General features: G+C 40.4%; 1 protein-coding gene across 11 annotated transcripts in view; it reads right to left on the bottom strand.

The window, feature by feature from the left end:
• Positions 1 to 15,572, bottom strand: part of LOC118784328 (thyroid hormone receptor beta-like) — a 40,498-nt gene that overhangs the window by 13,026 nt on the left and 11,900 nt on the right. For all 11 annotated transcript variants that reach the window (XM_036538522.1, XM_036538524.1, XM_036538523.1 and 8 more), the window contains exons 2-3: positions 14,248 to 14,312; positions 274 to 338 (exon numbers count right to left, since the gene is read on the bottom strand). In XM_036538522.1, coding sequence (XP_036394415.1) covers positions 274 to 338; positions 14,248 to 14,312 — 130 coding nt within the window. The remainder of the gene's footprint in view (positions 1 to 273; positions 339 to 14,247; positions 14,313 to 15,572) is intronic.

Here is a 15,572-nt window from a genome sequence, read left to right as displayed (position 1 = left end):
GTTTCTTTTTAGAGGGGTTTGAAAACTGTTTGAATATGTAAAATGTTCCCAGTTAATTTTGTGAAATATTGAACAAATATTTAAATGAATATTATATTTGAATAAAATAATAACAACAAAGTATTACATTTGTTAAGATGAAATCACAATTAACATGGTCTTGCATACTCAAATCTTTGTGGGAATACAGCCCTCTAAGGTCAGTCTTTGACACTACTGTTCAATAGTACAATAACAATGCATGTCCTTGACACAGATGGCAAATTCTCTTACCTGACATACTTCTGGGAGTTAGGGCCTCGGAGTCATGTTCACATCCTCTGGTGACAACAGAATACCTGGAAGGGACATAAGAGTTTTAGACAGCAGGAGAGGTAGAGAGGGATGGGAAGAGAGAGACACAGAGAAGAGGAAAAAGTGAGAGTGAGTGAGGGAGGGGGAGAGAAAAAAAAGAGGGGGGGGGAGGCAGCGAGAGAGCTCCAGCAAGCTTTAAACCTGAGGGGGTCTACAACACACAGGAAAAAAAACGTGGGACACAAATTCTGGATAACTGAAAACCTAATTTGCATTTCTGCTAGACAGATTTCTGGTGTGTGGACTGTGGGTCTTTCTCTACACTAGCAGGTTAGGGTGGGGTGTGAAGGCAAGTATAAAGTGTACTATACAGTGGAGGAGTGTTTTCTTTATGGTAACATTTAGTTTGTTGGACACTGATGGGACACAGTAGAGGGGTCTGTTTGTCCCTTCTGTTGGGAAAATGAAGGCCTTCGGTCCTCACCCCTTCTGTAGCCATGACTCACGTGACTCATTTCTACTTGGGCACAGAGTGCACTCACATAATTCAGAAAACCACCGCTGTACAAATCACCTAGAATATTTCTCCAACATCTGTTGAAAACCATACCCCACGAAGGCTTGGCTATGTTGGGCTTGGCAGGATTCTGTATACTGGTAACATTGGTAAACATAGTTTTCACACAACCCTGATATCGTGGCTCGGTTTTTCATCTGGATAGAATGCTATTGGCACAAAAATACCCAAACCTTACATTTTATAACCGTTGTCTTGTTCAGTCTTGTTGGCCGTGCTGGTTCTGGATGTGAGCCTTGATTTCAAATGTTGATGGCATTAGCTGAGACATATTTTAGAGTATTAGCTACATATATTTCCAGTTTGATGTTTTTGCATTACATATGTTACAGGCTTTGGTACAATTGTTCTTTCATTAATGAACATGTTATAAATAGAGTAATGACTAGTACAGTACAGTATTTTGGCTTCAATTGGTTGGAAAGTAATCTTTTACAATGTACATAATCTGCTGAGTTTACTGAGGACAATGTTTTATTTTGTCTTCCTTTTAAAATTTTGAGCAAACATGAATGACATTTGGATATTTTGGGTATTGCAAACTGTACATCAGACTCATCTCGCTGTGACAACCTCTGCACTGAAGCAAAAAGAGGGCAATCGTCTGATAGTTACATGCGAATGTAACTGCTATTTTTCACACGGAAAGTCCCACAGTGCACTACAGTGAAGTAAGCAGTACTGGGGGATAGATGTGGTTCCACTAATGCCATATGAGGGCCTCATATGCACCTGATGAGTCATGGGCTTCCTCAGAGCAGAGAGAAGAGGAAACTCTTCAGACAAATCCTCCCCTGGGTCACTGGAATGAAGCCAGCTTGTTATGCTGTTGTGGCCCTGGGTAACTGTCAGCTAATGACACGACTGTGCTCGAACAGAGGCTGCAGAGCACAGCCCGCGGTCATGATGAGTGCCTTGCTGACTAAGCCACTTGAGAGCCCCAAGAAATTTTTTTCTTGTAAAGTCTCTGTCCATTTTTAAACACTGCTGTCCAGAAATGTGTTCTATGGGCCTTATCATGTAAATGTTATTTATCTTTTAAATGCACATGGTTGTGTGAGGTCCTATAAATAAATGATTAACATCTGAAGATGGGGAAAAAAAATTAAACGTTGATTTTCAGTGTCCAATTTGGAAAAAACAGAAGCAAAAACAAGCCAACGGTACAAAAGATTTCCTAAGGTAAGAATAATTCAAAATCTGTTTACAACACATTCTGTCCCTGAAACTGCATTTCATCACTGGAACTCCTCGTTCCATTAACAACTGGTGATGGCGGCCTTACTCATACCAGGAAGGTCCTCAGAGCGCATACTCTCCCTCATTAACAGTCTCTGACCATACTTCCAGACCCAGAACGCAGTGAAGTCTGCTTGAGCTTCCTGACCCCTGCCTGAGAACTGTCTGCACCTGAACTGAGATTACATTGAAAGGAAAACAATCTCTGATGCATTTTGAAAAGGGGCCTTTAATAATTAAAATGTTCTTTAGACCGAGAGCAAGCGCTGGCGTTGTTGGATGGAATGGAGAATTTTTATTGCCTCGTTGCTATAGGTCACACATTAGGCTCGTATTGCAGGGCCAGTGTCAGTTTATTGTTGCCATTCTGACTCTGTGCACAGCACCCCCCAGTGGACACACTGCAGAAGAACACTTTAAACAACTGGAAATGAGGCCAAAACTGCTCATACCTTATTCTTTCAGGTGTAAAACATCATCAAAACTGTAAAAATTGACAATCCTTAAACTCAGCTGCATTGACACAACTGTGTTTGACACAAGGACTGCATCTCTCATAGTGTAAGGAAGTCAGTGTCCACAACACTGCTGGTGATTACTTTAAGAAGACTGCAATGGTGACCTACAGGCTTGAAAAGATGCAAAAAAGCAACAGAATGATGTGCTTTCCAGCTTCTGTGACTTGAGAAGTTGAGGTCACTCTGATAGTCTTTGAAGAAGCCTGAAGGGGTAGCTGCCCACTATATATGCAGTCAAGCATATGCTAGAAGCCCTCTTTATCAAAGACAGTCTATACTACAGTATACAGTTTTTTATCATATACATTAACAATGCTTCTCCTTTTTGTTATCATTTTAAATAAGTGATTTCTCTATTACTGGTTTTTTTGTGCTCTTCCATTCTGAGCCTGAGTAACTCAGCTTCTGCCTCTGATAGATTTACGGGGGAAATCTGAATGCGTGCAGCACTTTTCTGAGACCCAGTTTGCACTCAGAGTGGGATTTAGGATTGCCAGTTCTCACAAATCCCTTCCGCAAAACAAGCCCCTGCATTTCAGTGGCAATATCTCTGATCTTATTCCTGCCCATATCACTCGAGACGGCATATAAATAATCAACATTATGAATTAAAACCAGCACACAGTGCAGGAAACATGTCATAAAAACAGATAAAATGAAATTACAGGGTGAGTTAACTAATCCTAAAATTATTCTGAATTAAATACTAGTCTGGAATTACATGATCTATTTTTGGTGAATTTACACCCTTATCTGCGGTGACTTGTACAGCCTGCTATTTACATACGATGCACTTATATAGCTGAATATTTACTAAAGCAAGCCAGGTTATGTACTTTTCCATTGACACAACAGAACAGTTCCATCCAGGATTGAAATCTACAATGTCATTGGCATCTGACTTTGTTTAAATGATTAAGGGGCGCAAAACTAATAAACTGACACAAACCAACAAAATAATACAGGGATAGTTTCCAAAAGAACATGGATGTGTTGACTTTCAAGCTAAACAATTTCTGGTAGACCAAAACCATAAACGGACCAAGTTCAGTTCTAAACAGTGCATGACAACCCTCTGTAGTGGTATTGATTTGAGTGTTTTAATTCATACTAGTGCAAATATGTGACTTTCAGGGGACTCACTTATAGCACTACATGAATTAGACTGGACTTCTAATTTAAATGGTGAAATGACTTGGATGTCACAGTGACTAATATAATAAAAGGCTGTCACACACCTCCACACTCGCCTCACAAGTAACTACAGGTAAGTGGGTAATGCACCTAAGTGCAAGTGACCAGAAGCCCACACTTGCAGGAAAAAAAGCTTCATTCTGGCAGGGTTATGGGCGAGTATGTTGGCAGGTGTTGCTCGTCTCACTGCTCTCAGGCACCCTGAGATTCGTTAAGCAACTGTGAGTTCCACAGATGATATCAACATAATAACACCTGTTGTTCAATGAGCAGCAGTGCGTTCTGTGACTTGCACTATGAAAAATGCTGCTGGCAGAAAAAAATAGCTGCTATCAGAGGATTTCACCCATCTCACCTCAGCACTCCCGCACAAGTGCAGAGGCTGCCACACTTAGACAAGCCTAACACAATACACAATCGGAAAACAGGGCTGCATTAAAGGGAAAAGAAAACCTCCATACTATGGTAGAGAATCTTATCTGAACAGCTCAGAAGCATTCAATGAGGAACCAGCCCTCCGGCAGGTATCCATTGTTCCTCACCATAATAAACCAAGACTCCCGTTTTCATTCATATCTAGTTTCAAAGGCAAGTTCACCATCCCATGAATAAAGCCTTCTGCACTGAATGAATTTATTACATTTGTCATATTTGACACCTGATGCACAACTGCATCTATAGCATTTATACAATAAAATACAATTATACATACATTTATGCAATAAAAGGTTTTCCTATGAACAAAAAAATAAAGATAAAAAATGGTTCACCACTGAAAACCACAAGCATATTTTACAAAGGCACACTTTGAACAGTTATTGCAGATTTATTTGTTCTGCCAGACAAGCTGACCGCCAGGATAAAGTAGTAGAATGATTAACAGCCTAATGCAATTCCATACCACAGGAAGTGGTGCGGGCAAAAAACGAGAGTTTGCCCCTCTCGTAAAAGAGAGCGATAAGAGATGAATTCTGAACTTTCAGCATCAAACAACGCTGCCGTCTCTCCTGAGTGCTCTGCGTTTTTTAGATTGAGGTAGACAGAATGCCTTTCATATGGGACCCTTTTGATCTCCAGGACCTCTGACGGGTCTGTTTGCGTGTTTATATGTTTATTTGGAAAAGAGAAAAGTGGAGAATTTTAATAGCTCACTCTTCTCACATCAGGCTGGAAAATGTGATTGATTTCATATGCGGAATCTTTAGGTTGATTCTTTTTCGGGGGTAATGTATGTTTAAGAACAGCTTACAGTAGTACATAATCATTAGAATGTAAACAGCCTTGATGAGTTTGAGCTGTAGAAATGGCGCTCGCCATCTTTAACGCAAGAGAGAGTACAAACAGAAAACCACCAGGACACTAAATTCAATTTCAGTCTAGATATCACTTACAGTATATGTAAACAGCTGGGCTAGGCCTGATTCTGGGATATGCAAAATGGCAGGTTTCTGCAACTAAAAAACCCCCCAAAAAAACCCTAAAATGAATGGACAGTTTTCAAGATGACTCTCCCTCTGACATGAACAGGGAACACGTCTTTAAAAGAGACCGAAGTTGTACATTTACCATTATAACACAAGTTTAAAATGGGTTTACAGTGCATTACATTTTAGGTAATTTGACAGTTATACATCCTTTCGTGACATTGTTTGACAATCTCATAACTGGTTTAATCTTTTTAAATTTGTTTTGAAGTAATTTTTACATCTTTCAATGGGAAGAGAAATAAGCAAATGGTCTCACAAGCTATGTGTCATTCCACAATACTGCATTGATCTCAGTGATGAGCAATTATGAGAATGTCAGCGGTTTACAGAGAGCTGAAAGATAGTGGAAAAGGTTAGAACTGTACTGGGTTCACTAATACTGCTTCAGTACAATGAATATGACATGAAGCTGTTTCTCACACTGTCAAAGTTGTTAGACTGTTCAAAATGGGGAAGAAATTCTGATACATTGTTACCAGGGCTGCATTAAGTACAAGCAGCAAAATATGTGCATGTCAGACAATTATTGCTCCACTTCTCCTTCTGTCAATTAAAATAAAAACATGTGCTGCAGGTCTGAGGTGGTCCCACATATTTCTTAACAACAAAGAGAAACACTTGAAAGATGAAGAGAATTAATTAGCAACTGAAATGTGAATATGGTTGTCTGGCTGACTTTGCTAGAACACAAGTTATTTAAAATTACTTTCAGTGTGGGGGCGAATTTTTGTCTGGAGTCTGGTATTCATTTGAGGAAAATCATTAAAAGAAAAGTTAAGTCCCTGAGGGTAGCCAGACCTTAAGAACTGTATTTATAGTCCACAGGAAAAGAGAAATGTCAGTGGCTTGTTTATCACTGAATACCCCAGATGGACTCAGTTTTATAGAAGAATGCTTGGTTGAACGCCATGACGAAATGCCAATCTGCAGAGGTACTTAGATGCATACAGTTCCCAAAATAGCATGCAGTGATACTAATGGGTCTGAACTTGCACTGCGGGCCTGTTTGTGTTCAATTGGTTTAAGCCAAACAGAAATAAATAAATAAAGAAAAGGAAGAGGATCCTCAGCGTTGCGGCATGCAATCGCTCTTTGAGCCGTGTTAAAAAATAGCTCTGCCTTAAGGAGGCCTCATTCATTTCTCTTCACTTTACACAAAGGACTGAAAGACTCAGGAGATGCGGTTTTGGTTTCAACAGCCTCATCCACCACAATAAATTTCACTTCCCTTCTATGAATTAAACACAATCCATGCACTCAGCTAACAAAAAAAAAAAGCTTTTGCGGTCTGCAGAACTTTTCACTTTGATCAATTAAAGCATGTATGCGTGTATGTTATCGAGTGTGAGTGTTAAGTGACGCGCTCAGCTGACATCATGTGTCTTCAGCATCTTAAAAACAAGGTGAAAAGGTGACACATCGACAAACAAGGTTGCTCTGAAGGCCTCAGCACACTGGTAGCATTTTGTTGTACATATATATGCAAAATGTGTCATGAATACTGTTCCAAAGATCTACCTTGAGTAGCAACTCCAGCAGTGACATGCTAGTACTGAACCCACGTCTTATTAGTCAGTGAATGTTAATTTAGCTAAAAATAGCAAAAAGGCTAACTCACTCTGATTCCAAAACTGAAGGGTCAACTCTGCACCACAGTTTCAGGCTTAGTGATCAAGAGTTTACAGAAAAATCATGCCCTCCTTCTCTGTAAAAAGTAAACTTGGTGTGCAAGGGCCTTCAAGCAGGAGTACAGAACAAAATAATGTGGAACTGTCTACAGATCCCAGAAAACCCCATATGTAATACCATGTGTACAAGTGGATCCGTCCAAATAATGTAATACGGAATCCATGTTCAGTTTTTATCCTCCTTTAAAAAGGCAAACTAATTTTAAAGCAACATGTTCCATCAAAGAACACGTGCTGTGAAGCAGCATGATCAAGGCGTGGTGATGCCGCAGTTAGATCACCTCTGAAATTCAGGGATTACTTACGAGCTCACAGTCATGGAGGGAACAACCAGGCTGTTCTCCTGGTCTCAGTGAACAGTGACACGTGCGGAACCTAAAGGTACACGTTCTATATTGTGGTGGCGTGTTCTTTAACAATGAAAGATCTTCATACATTCCACTAGTAAGAATTCCTTTGAGGGACACTGAGAGACAAAAGGGTGTTCCTAGACAGCTGGTGGAAAAGAAACAGGTTACCAGAGAGGCAAAGCTGCAAGGGTGTAACACAATGTGTCTTTGAGCACTAAGCAGCAGGAGTGCATATTTTCACACTGTCAGGAAAACCTCCCATGAAAGTACTGATGATACATAAAACCTTAACTTCCTCAAATGAGCTAAACCGCACTTCAATCTTCAATATCCACGTTTCCTTAGTTTTCTTTCTAGCTTCCACCTGGACAGCTGAAAACAGCACATGCTGACAAAAGACCAAAATTCACATGCATTTCTCTTTATCAACAGCTGGGATGCAGGGGCAGACTGAGGCACAGGCCACCTCTTATGCTGCCAGGATAGATAGACACCTGTGGAAATTCAACAAAAACGCAAGCAAACATTTTGGTCCATTTTTATCTCCAATCTGACAATGTGCTAGCCAGGTGCAACTGAATGTGAGAAAAGGCTCCCTCAAGGCTATAACAGTGACAGTACATGAACCTTTATTTCAGAGACAAGGCTGATAATCAGACTTAAAATGCATCTGAAATAATTTCAAATAATGAAAATAACTAAACTATAAATGTTATAAATGGGGAAATGAGAATTAGGAAGTGTTTTCACTACATATTACAGACTAAAATCCAGGATGTGGAATTTATAATCTGCATTAACTTTATAAACTTTGTGAATTGGGACCAATTGGGTGCTTGTGTTTCTTTGTATTGTGTCTTCCTTTAAATACACTCACTGAGCACTTTATTAGGAACACCTGTACATCTACTTATTCATGCAGTTATCTAATCAGCCAATCATGTGGCAGCAGTGCGATGCATAAAATCAAGTAGATAGGGGTCAGGAGCTTCAGTTAATGTTCACATCAACCATCAGAATGGGGAAAAAATGTGATCTCAGTGATTTTGACCGTGGCATGATTGTTGGTGCCAGATGGGCTGGTTTGAGTATTTCTGTAACTGCTGATGTCCTGGGATTTTCACGCACAACAGTCTTTAGAGTTTACTCAGGATGGTGCCAAAAACAAAAAAAACATCCAGTGAGCGGCAGTTCTGAGGATGGAAACGCCTTGTTGATGAGAGAGGTCAATGGAGAATGGCCAGACTGGTTCAAGATGACAGAAAGCCTACAGTAACTCAGATAACCACTCTGTACAATTGTAGTGAGCAGAAAAGCATCTCAGAAAGCACAACATGTCGAACCTTCAGGCGGATGGGCTACAACAGCAGAAGACCATGTCGGGTTCCACTTCTGTCAGCCAAGAACAGAAAGCTGAGGCTGCAATGGGCGCAGGCTCACCAAAACTGGACAGTGAAGACTGGAAAAACGTAGCCTGATCTGATGAATCTCAATTTCTGCTGAGGCACACAGATGGTAGGGTCAGAATTTGGCATCAGCAGCATGAATCCATGGACCCAACCTGCCTTGTGTCAACAGTCCAGGCTGGTAGCGGTGGTGTAATGGTGTGGGGAATGTTTTCTTGGCACACTTTGGGCCCGTTAATACCAATCAATCATCGCTGGAATGCCACAGCCTATTTGAGTATTGTTGCTGACCATGTGCATCCCTTCATGGCCACAATTTACCCATCTTGTAATGGCTACTTCCAGCATGATAATGCACCATGTCACAAAGCAAACGTTGTCTCAAACTGGTTTCATTGAACATGAGTTCAATGTTCTTCAGTGGCCTTCCCAGTCACCGGATTTGAATCCAATAGAACACCTTTAGGATGTGGAAGAACGGGAGATTTGCAGCATGAATGTGCAGCTGACAAATCTGCAGAAATTGCATGATGCAATCATGTCAACATGGACCAGAATCTCAAAGGAATGCTTCCAACATCTTGTGGAATCCATGCCATGAAGAATTGAGGCTGTTTTGAGAGCAAAGGGAGGCCCTACCCAGTATTAGTATAGTGTTCCTAATAAAGTGCTCAGTGAGTGTAAGTACTGATGCATGCTTGCATTAGAGTATTTTACTCTCTGCGTTCAACCCAGTGATTAATTTCCATAACTTGTATGGTTTCCAATCAGAAATGGCTTGAATTCAAAAGTAGAGTGTTGATGTGAGGTTCCAGCTCAAGCTACTGCTAGGCTCTTTTCTGACACATGGACCCACAAAATGGTGTGTACAATTCCTTCAGCTCAAACTCATTATGGTTGTTTACATTCTAACAATTGTTTCTGGAGTAATTCACGGTAAGATATTCCTCTTCAAAACATAAATCCTCAAAAACAAATCATCATAAACATTCTGCATATGACATCGATCAGAGTTTCACAGTCCAGCATGAATGGGTCAAGTCATTAAAATTCCACTGTTCTCTTATCCACGTAAACAAGCAAACACACAAACACGCCAATCAAAAGTCCTGCAGATCAGACAGGTCCCATGTAAGAGGCATTCCATCTAGCTCAATATAAAGTATAGAACAGCCAGAGAAACAGCAGCAGTATGACACAATCTGGGGAGTAACTGCAAGCACCACTGCCATGGGAATTGCTTCTTCTGAAAAATACCCTTAAAAGTAACTGACCCCAAGAAAAGATCCCAAAATTAAATCAGTTTTGTGCCATGCTAAAAGTTCAGAATTGAGCTTTTTGCTCTTTTACAGGGGTGCAGGTTCACACTTTGCCCACACTGTTTTCTGTGGTATGGAATTGCATTACGCTGTTGATCATTCCACTTTTATGCTGGTCATTGGTTTTTTTTTGGCAGAATGAACCTTCTGCTGTATACAGCAACCTGACCGCACAGTCAGCATTTGTGGAAAGAATGCATGTGACAAGTGAAGGCCATGCATATGTTAGCATTCTGAAACAACAATGTGGGCTCAGAGCTGTTATGACAACAACCAGACTCCATGTGTGTCCACAAACAATGACTGTCACATATGTGTCCAAAATAACAATCCACAATCAATCATGATGACATTCAGTCTCTATACACTAGTTTGTGTGCTTTGGAGGCACTGTATGCATGAACAAACCGTTGTCAGGCCTCTCCAGAGTCTGCTGTCAGTGACATCATGACAGTGTTTGCAATGTCCAGACATTTGGTGTGATCTACGGTCCACTTCCACATTCCGTCACTGCATCTTAGAATACAGGCTTAAAACTGGAAAGATGAACAAACCACAGGGACTCCTTCATAATTCATAATTCATATTCGGATCCAAGGCACAATGTGAATTATTAATGAGGAGTCAGTGATTCTACTGACATTGCATACGTATAAAAATGGGCCTTTTTAATTGCCAGATCATCAGCCAAGCTTGAATCACCTAAGCATGAAATCTGGGCAGAATTCAAGCGAGAGGTGATTCATTATGTGAGCCCTATGTCTCTCCATACCACTGCTCCTCTTCCTTCTGCAACAGAAATCAAATAGCAGCTTGCAGATCTGAGGAGAGGTGCTGTAACAAGCTCTATAACTCTGCTGCAGGAAGACTCAGCCGAGAGGGAAGGCAGAGGGAGAGAGAGATGCTAATCTCTTCCAATTTTAGGCTGCACTCCCCTCATAGTCCCGCCTCCCAGAGCACCCTGTCCTTAAATGACCGAGCACAGCACGAGGAGAGGGAAGAGAAAAGAGAGCCCGAAAGCAAGCAGGGGGGAGGGGGGGAGGGAGAGAGACAGAGAGAGAGAGAGAGAGAGAGAGAGAGAAAGAGACAGCTACAGAGAGAGACTGAATATGAGAGAAAGGGAGAAGAGAAGAAATATTTTCAAAGAATATGATTTGCTTTGCCCCGCTAACTGGAATGGGTTCTTTTATTATTTTTAGAGCACCCAGAATGTGATTCTGCAGTATGTGTCTCTTAAGTGGATGGCTTGTGTCACATGCAGTGGATTAACAGACAGTCAGAGAAACACTGAGAGGGACTCATCAGCTTCCACTTTGCATATAATCCGACATCTTCATCGAGGTGAAGGAAACTGTAGGATGTCACAGAATTTGTTACCCCCACACCCAATTTCTTTTGAGAGGTCACACACAGCTGCTCGATACTTTGCATGTACAAGTAAACGGTGCTCACTTGTTATGAACAGAATAAAAGATCATGCTTGAATAATTCTTTGTTTATGATGTGTCATAACATAAACACATAAACACCATTTGAAAGCAGATTCCCGCTTGTGTGTGACAGAGGGTTTATGTGTTCTTTGATGTCATTTATTTTTTCCACTATTACAAATAGACACAGAGGCCCATTAAATTTTTGTATCCAGTTTTTGTTGTTCTGATAAGATGTGCTTAAATTACAGTCGAAGCACACACTGCAGTAAGACTTAATAATGGCTGGATACACACAACCTGTTATATTGTTACTTACTGTATTGTGAAGATTCCTTTTCTCAGGTAATGTCTACACCAGGGTTATAGAAATAACACAATGACAACACAGCTCGAAACAAGGCTAGCAAATGCTTTGTGTGAGAAAAAATTAAGCAGAAGGAAGACAACTAATCCCACTTTGTCCTGTCAGTTCAACTGAAAGGTGCTTTGTTCTTAATTATGAGTAACAAAGGTAAGCAATTGTTGACTGTTATTTCTTACAAAAATTTCAGCAGTGGATAATGTTAATGACACATTTTGAGTAAAAAATTAACATTTGCTTCAGTTCTGTTCTGAGGGCAAAGTGCAGTGCAATTTGATTAAATAATTAATTTAAGTTTTGATTAATGCCTTTTTGTTAATAGGTTTTGAATGCAACATATCTATCACAGATATACCATGGCATATTACCAGCATATCATGGGTTCTTTCTAGAAGATGGTGGAGGTCCTTCCAGAAAGCAAGAAATAATATTACCATCTAGACCTAAAAGGTGCTCAGCAGACCTACATAACCTTGAATCAGCACAATTTATTTTCACAAACAACAATGCTTTTAGTTAGACAGCCCTGTCTATGTGACTATGAGCCTACATTAAGAATGGATGTTTAAGCATTGCTCCTGTTAAATGTCTTCAGTGTAGTACACTCACAAAGGTAACAACAGTTTTGTCGATGACTTGTCATTTTAAATCACAAAATATTACACTTTTATTTATGTAGTTATGTAGTAGAAACACTACTACAATTAGAGTATGCATCATTTTAATCTTTGGCTCTATTGTGCTGATCGCTCATCTCCTGGTTAACCTATACGTGAATTTCAGACTGCAAAACACACACCTCCTTTTTGCTGTAGATCAGACTGAGCCACTGACTGAAGCCAAACACATGCACTCCCACAAAGCTAAAAATGGATCTCTATCATATTCTGTGTATGGCAAAAAGAGATTTCAAATTCTTTTTCCTAACCTTTACTGCAATTCAGGAAACCTACATAATTCAATCTTCAAACATGCCCTACCTCTGTGTGTGCCAAAAATATGAGTGTTTTATGGTGTGCATGCATGTCAAATCCTCTAAAGATTTGTAACCGCTGTAATACAATCTGAAAGCAATATATTTGTGATAGGCCTACTGCAATCAATGTATATTTTTAGACGTAGGGTTGAGATCTGACCCAGTCACAGACTGGCACTACTGGTGAGGGCCGTCATAAGCTGAGAGACGATCTACTTGCTCATTCCAAGAAAGGTGTGACAGCCTTCAACGGGAATTAATCCCACCCTTACATGCAAATCATGCAGCAACTGCGGCTGTGTTGAGCAATTCGAGCATAATGGAAAACAGACCTGATTTCTGCGCAATTTACCGCTGGACGTAATTTTAGCCCCTGAAGGTACCTGCTCACCAACAAGCGGCGTCTGGGACAGGGTCACGCCTTGTTTTCAAGGCCTTTTAACAGTCTTAACAGGCTAACAGAAGTGCTCCAAGGCAATACTGCCAAACCGCAGTGGATGGATAGGGTAGACCTCAGCACATTATAGAGGAGATCCATGAGGAAGAGCTGTTCTGGCAATGTCTGCAATCCATGCCGAGTCTTAGCCACAAGATACCTTCATACCGCACTTAACATCTGCTGTTTCTGCATCCCAGGGAGCTTTTTAGTATTTTTCATGTGATAAGCAGTTTTCCATTATGTCCAGAGGAACTCTTTCATTTGCTCACACTGAAATGGTAGTACATTTGGATGGAAACATGGCACTTTCTCCACATTCTCCTGACAATACCAAAGAACTTAGTGGGGACTGGTAAGAACAAACAAAAACATTTTTTTTGGATAAAATGTCTTTTGGCCTGCTCTACAAATTACCCTGCGAAGACTGCTGCAATCCCTGTACCTATCAGTTCAATGTTTAGCTTCATACATACTGGAGATTACACTACATAAGGGCTGTGAGAAACACAAATGTGCAAATATTTGAGGGTCGCACTTAGTATCACTACCTTCTGTGTGTAAAAGTTCAGACCCAACTGAAAATGCACTTTGATATGTCCTAGGTATAAAATTGGTGTTGAACTTCCAAACCAAAGTTCGCCTGCTACAATTCACTGATAATAGCCACCACTGTCATACTGTATGTCCATACTAGAATTACTAAAATCACATGATGCAAGCTATTTCTGGGAGTGTGTGTGTGTGTGTGTGTGTGTGTGGGGGGGGGGGGTGTTCCATGACTACAGATGGGTGAATTTTTATTCTAGCAGGGTAAAAGACATCAAATGATGTGTCAGAAAGCAAATCAAGCTGGGTGATCATGTAGCTGGAAGAACACTGTGGTGGAATACACCATTCTCCATAAAGCAATACAAGTTCTTTCAAACACATTCAGCAAAAATTGTCTGTTAGTGTAGAAGCTGTTACCTGAGGTCACAGTCTTCACTCCCACTGGTGAAGGCTCCTATCCACTCTTTCCTTGTCAGAGAAACCTACAACAAGGTGAAAACAAGTCAATCCTACTTCAATATAAAGCACATACTGTCACACATGTCTCAGGGTAATATGCAGTGTATTCACAGAAATCATGTTCTCTATTACAAATATCAGACAAACAAGTGATCTGAATCTGTAGTGCATAATTTAGAGTGCCAATCGCATTCCTGTGTGGTTTTTAGTTACCCTTCTCTTTGTGCATGAAATATGCATGAATGTTGGTCCTAGACCTGTTCTATATATATCTCCCTATTTATCTGTCAGCATTTCAACCGTTAAAGATGCCATCTGAATACAGGTAAACCTAGCTGAATTGTTTATCAGCCAGGTGCTGACACAACAGAGCCAAAAATAACCAGATAGGAAACAGACTCACTCTAAAACAAGTCCACTCTAAGCTGAGTGTAAGTGGAACAGCATAATTAAGAAGCTACCTACTACTCCCTCAAACATGGAAGCCGATTAGCTATATGGTTCTGGTATGAAATTTAAGTGCACGTTTAAGGTAAATATGGTTTGGTTTAAAGTTGTGTTCAATTCACAAATTCAAAATATGTGCATATTTTATTTTTTTGGTTCTACAAATAAAAATGCCAGGCCTGGATTAGGAATGGGCAGATCCAGTGTCAATTCAGTCATAAATTTGATCTGTGGGCAAAACATTCATCGTACTGGCTTCTCAGTTCAGCCGCAGCTGTGCCAGTACAAGCTAAGGTCAGGCAAGGACACTCACCTCACCACAGCTTTTATATTTCATGCACAAGGACACATTTTTAGGGGCAAAAAAGCATGTAGAACAGCATTACAGTGAAAGATACACAGCACTGCCTGCTCACCCAGAACCAGTATAAAAAACAGGCATTAACCATTGTCTGACAGTACAGAATACCAGCCCAATGTATGCTGGGGCATGGAGGGCAATTGAGGACAACAGCAGGGGCTTAAGGATACTGCAGTCAGCTGTTCAAAAAAAAAAAGAAAAATGAAATAAATAAAATGAGGAGAGGAAAAAATATCACTAGGCTGGACATCTGTTTTATGCAGGGAACTGCGAACTGCCAATATTGACCTTTTTGTTATATCACTGTCATGGGTTGCACAGCCATGCAAGGATTCTGCATGTGAAACACTGCAAGAAAAGTGCCACAGTAGAAATGACTCTCATCATCTCTGCTAAGGGTTCTGCAAGTCTGTATTTTGCCACGTGTACAGCTTTCAGATGGTTTTATTTATTTATTTTTTTTTTTTTGAGATGG

Source organism: Megalops cyprinoides, chromosome 10, assembly GCF_013368585.1.
Source record: "Megalops cyprinoides isolate fMegCyp1 chromosome 10, fMegCyp1.pri, whole genome shotgun sequence".
Classification (NCBI taxonomy): Eukaryota; Metazoa; Chordata; class Actinopteri; order Elopiformes; family Megalopidae; genus Megalops; species Megalops cyprinoides.
The sequence above is the reverse complement of the archived record's forward strand: the minus strand, read 5'-3'. Positions and strand labels throughout refer to the sequence as shown.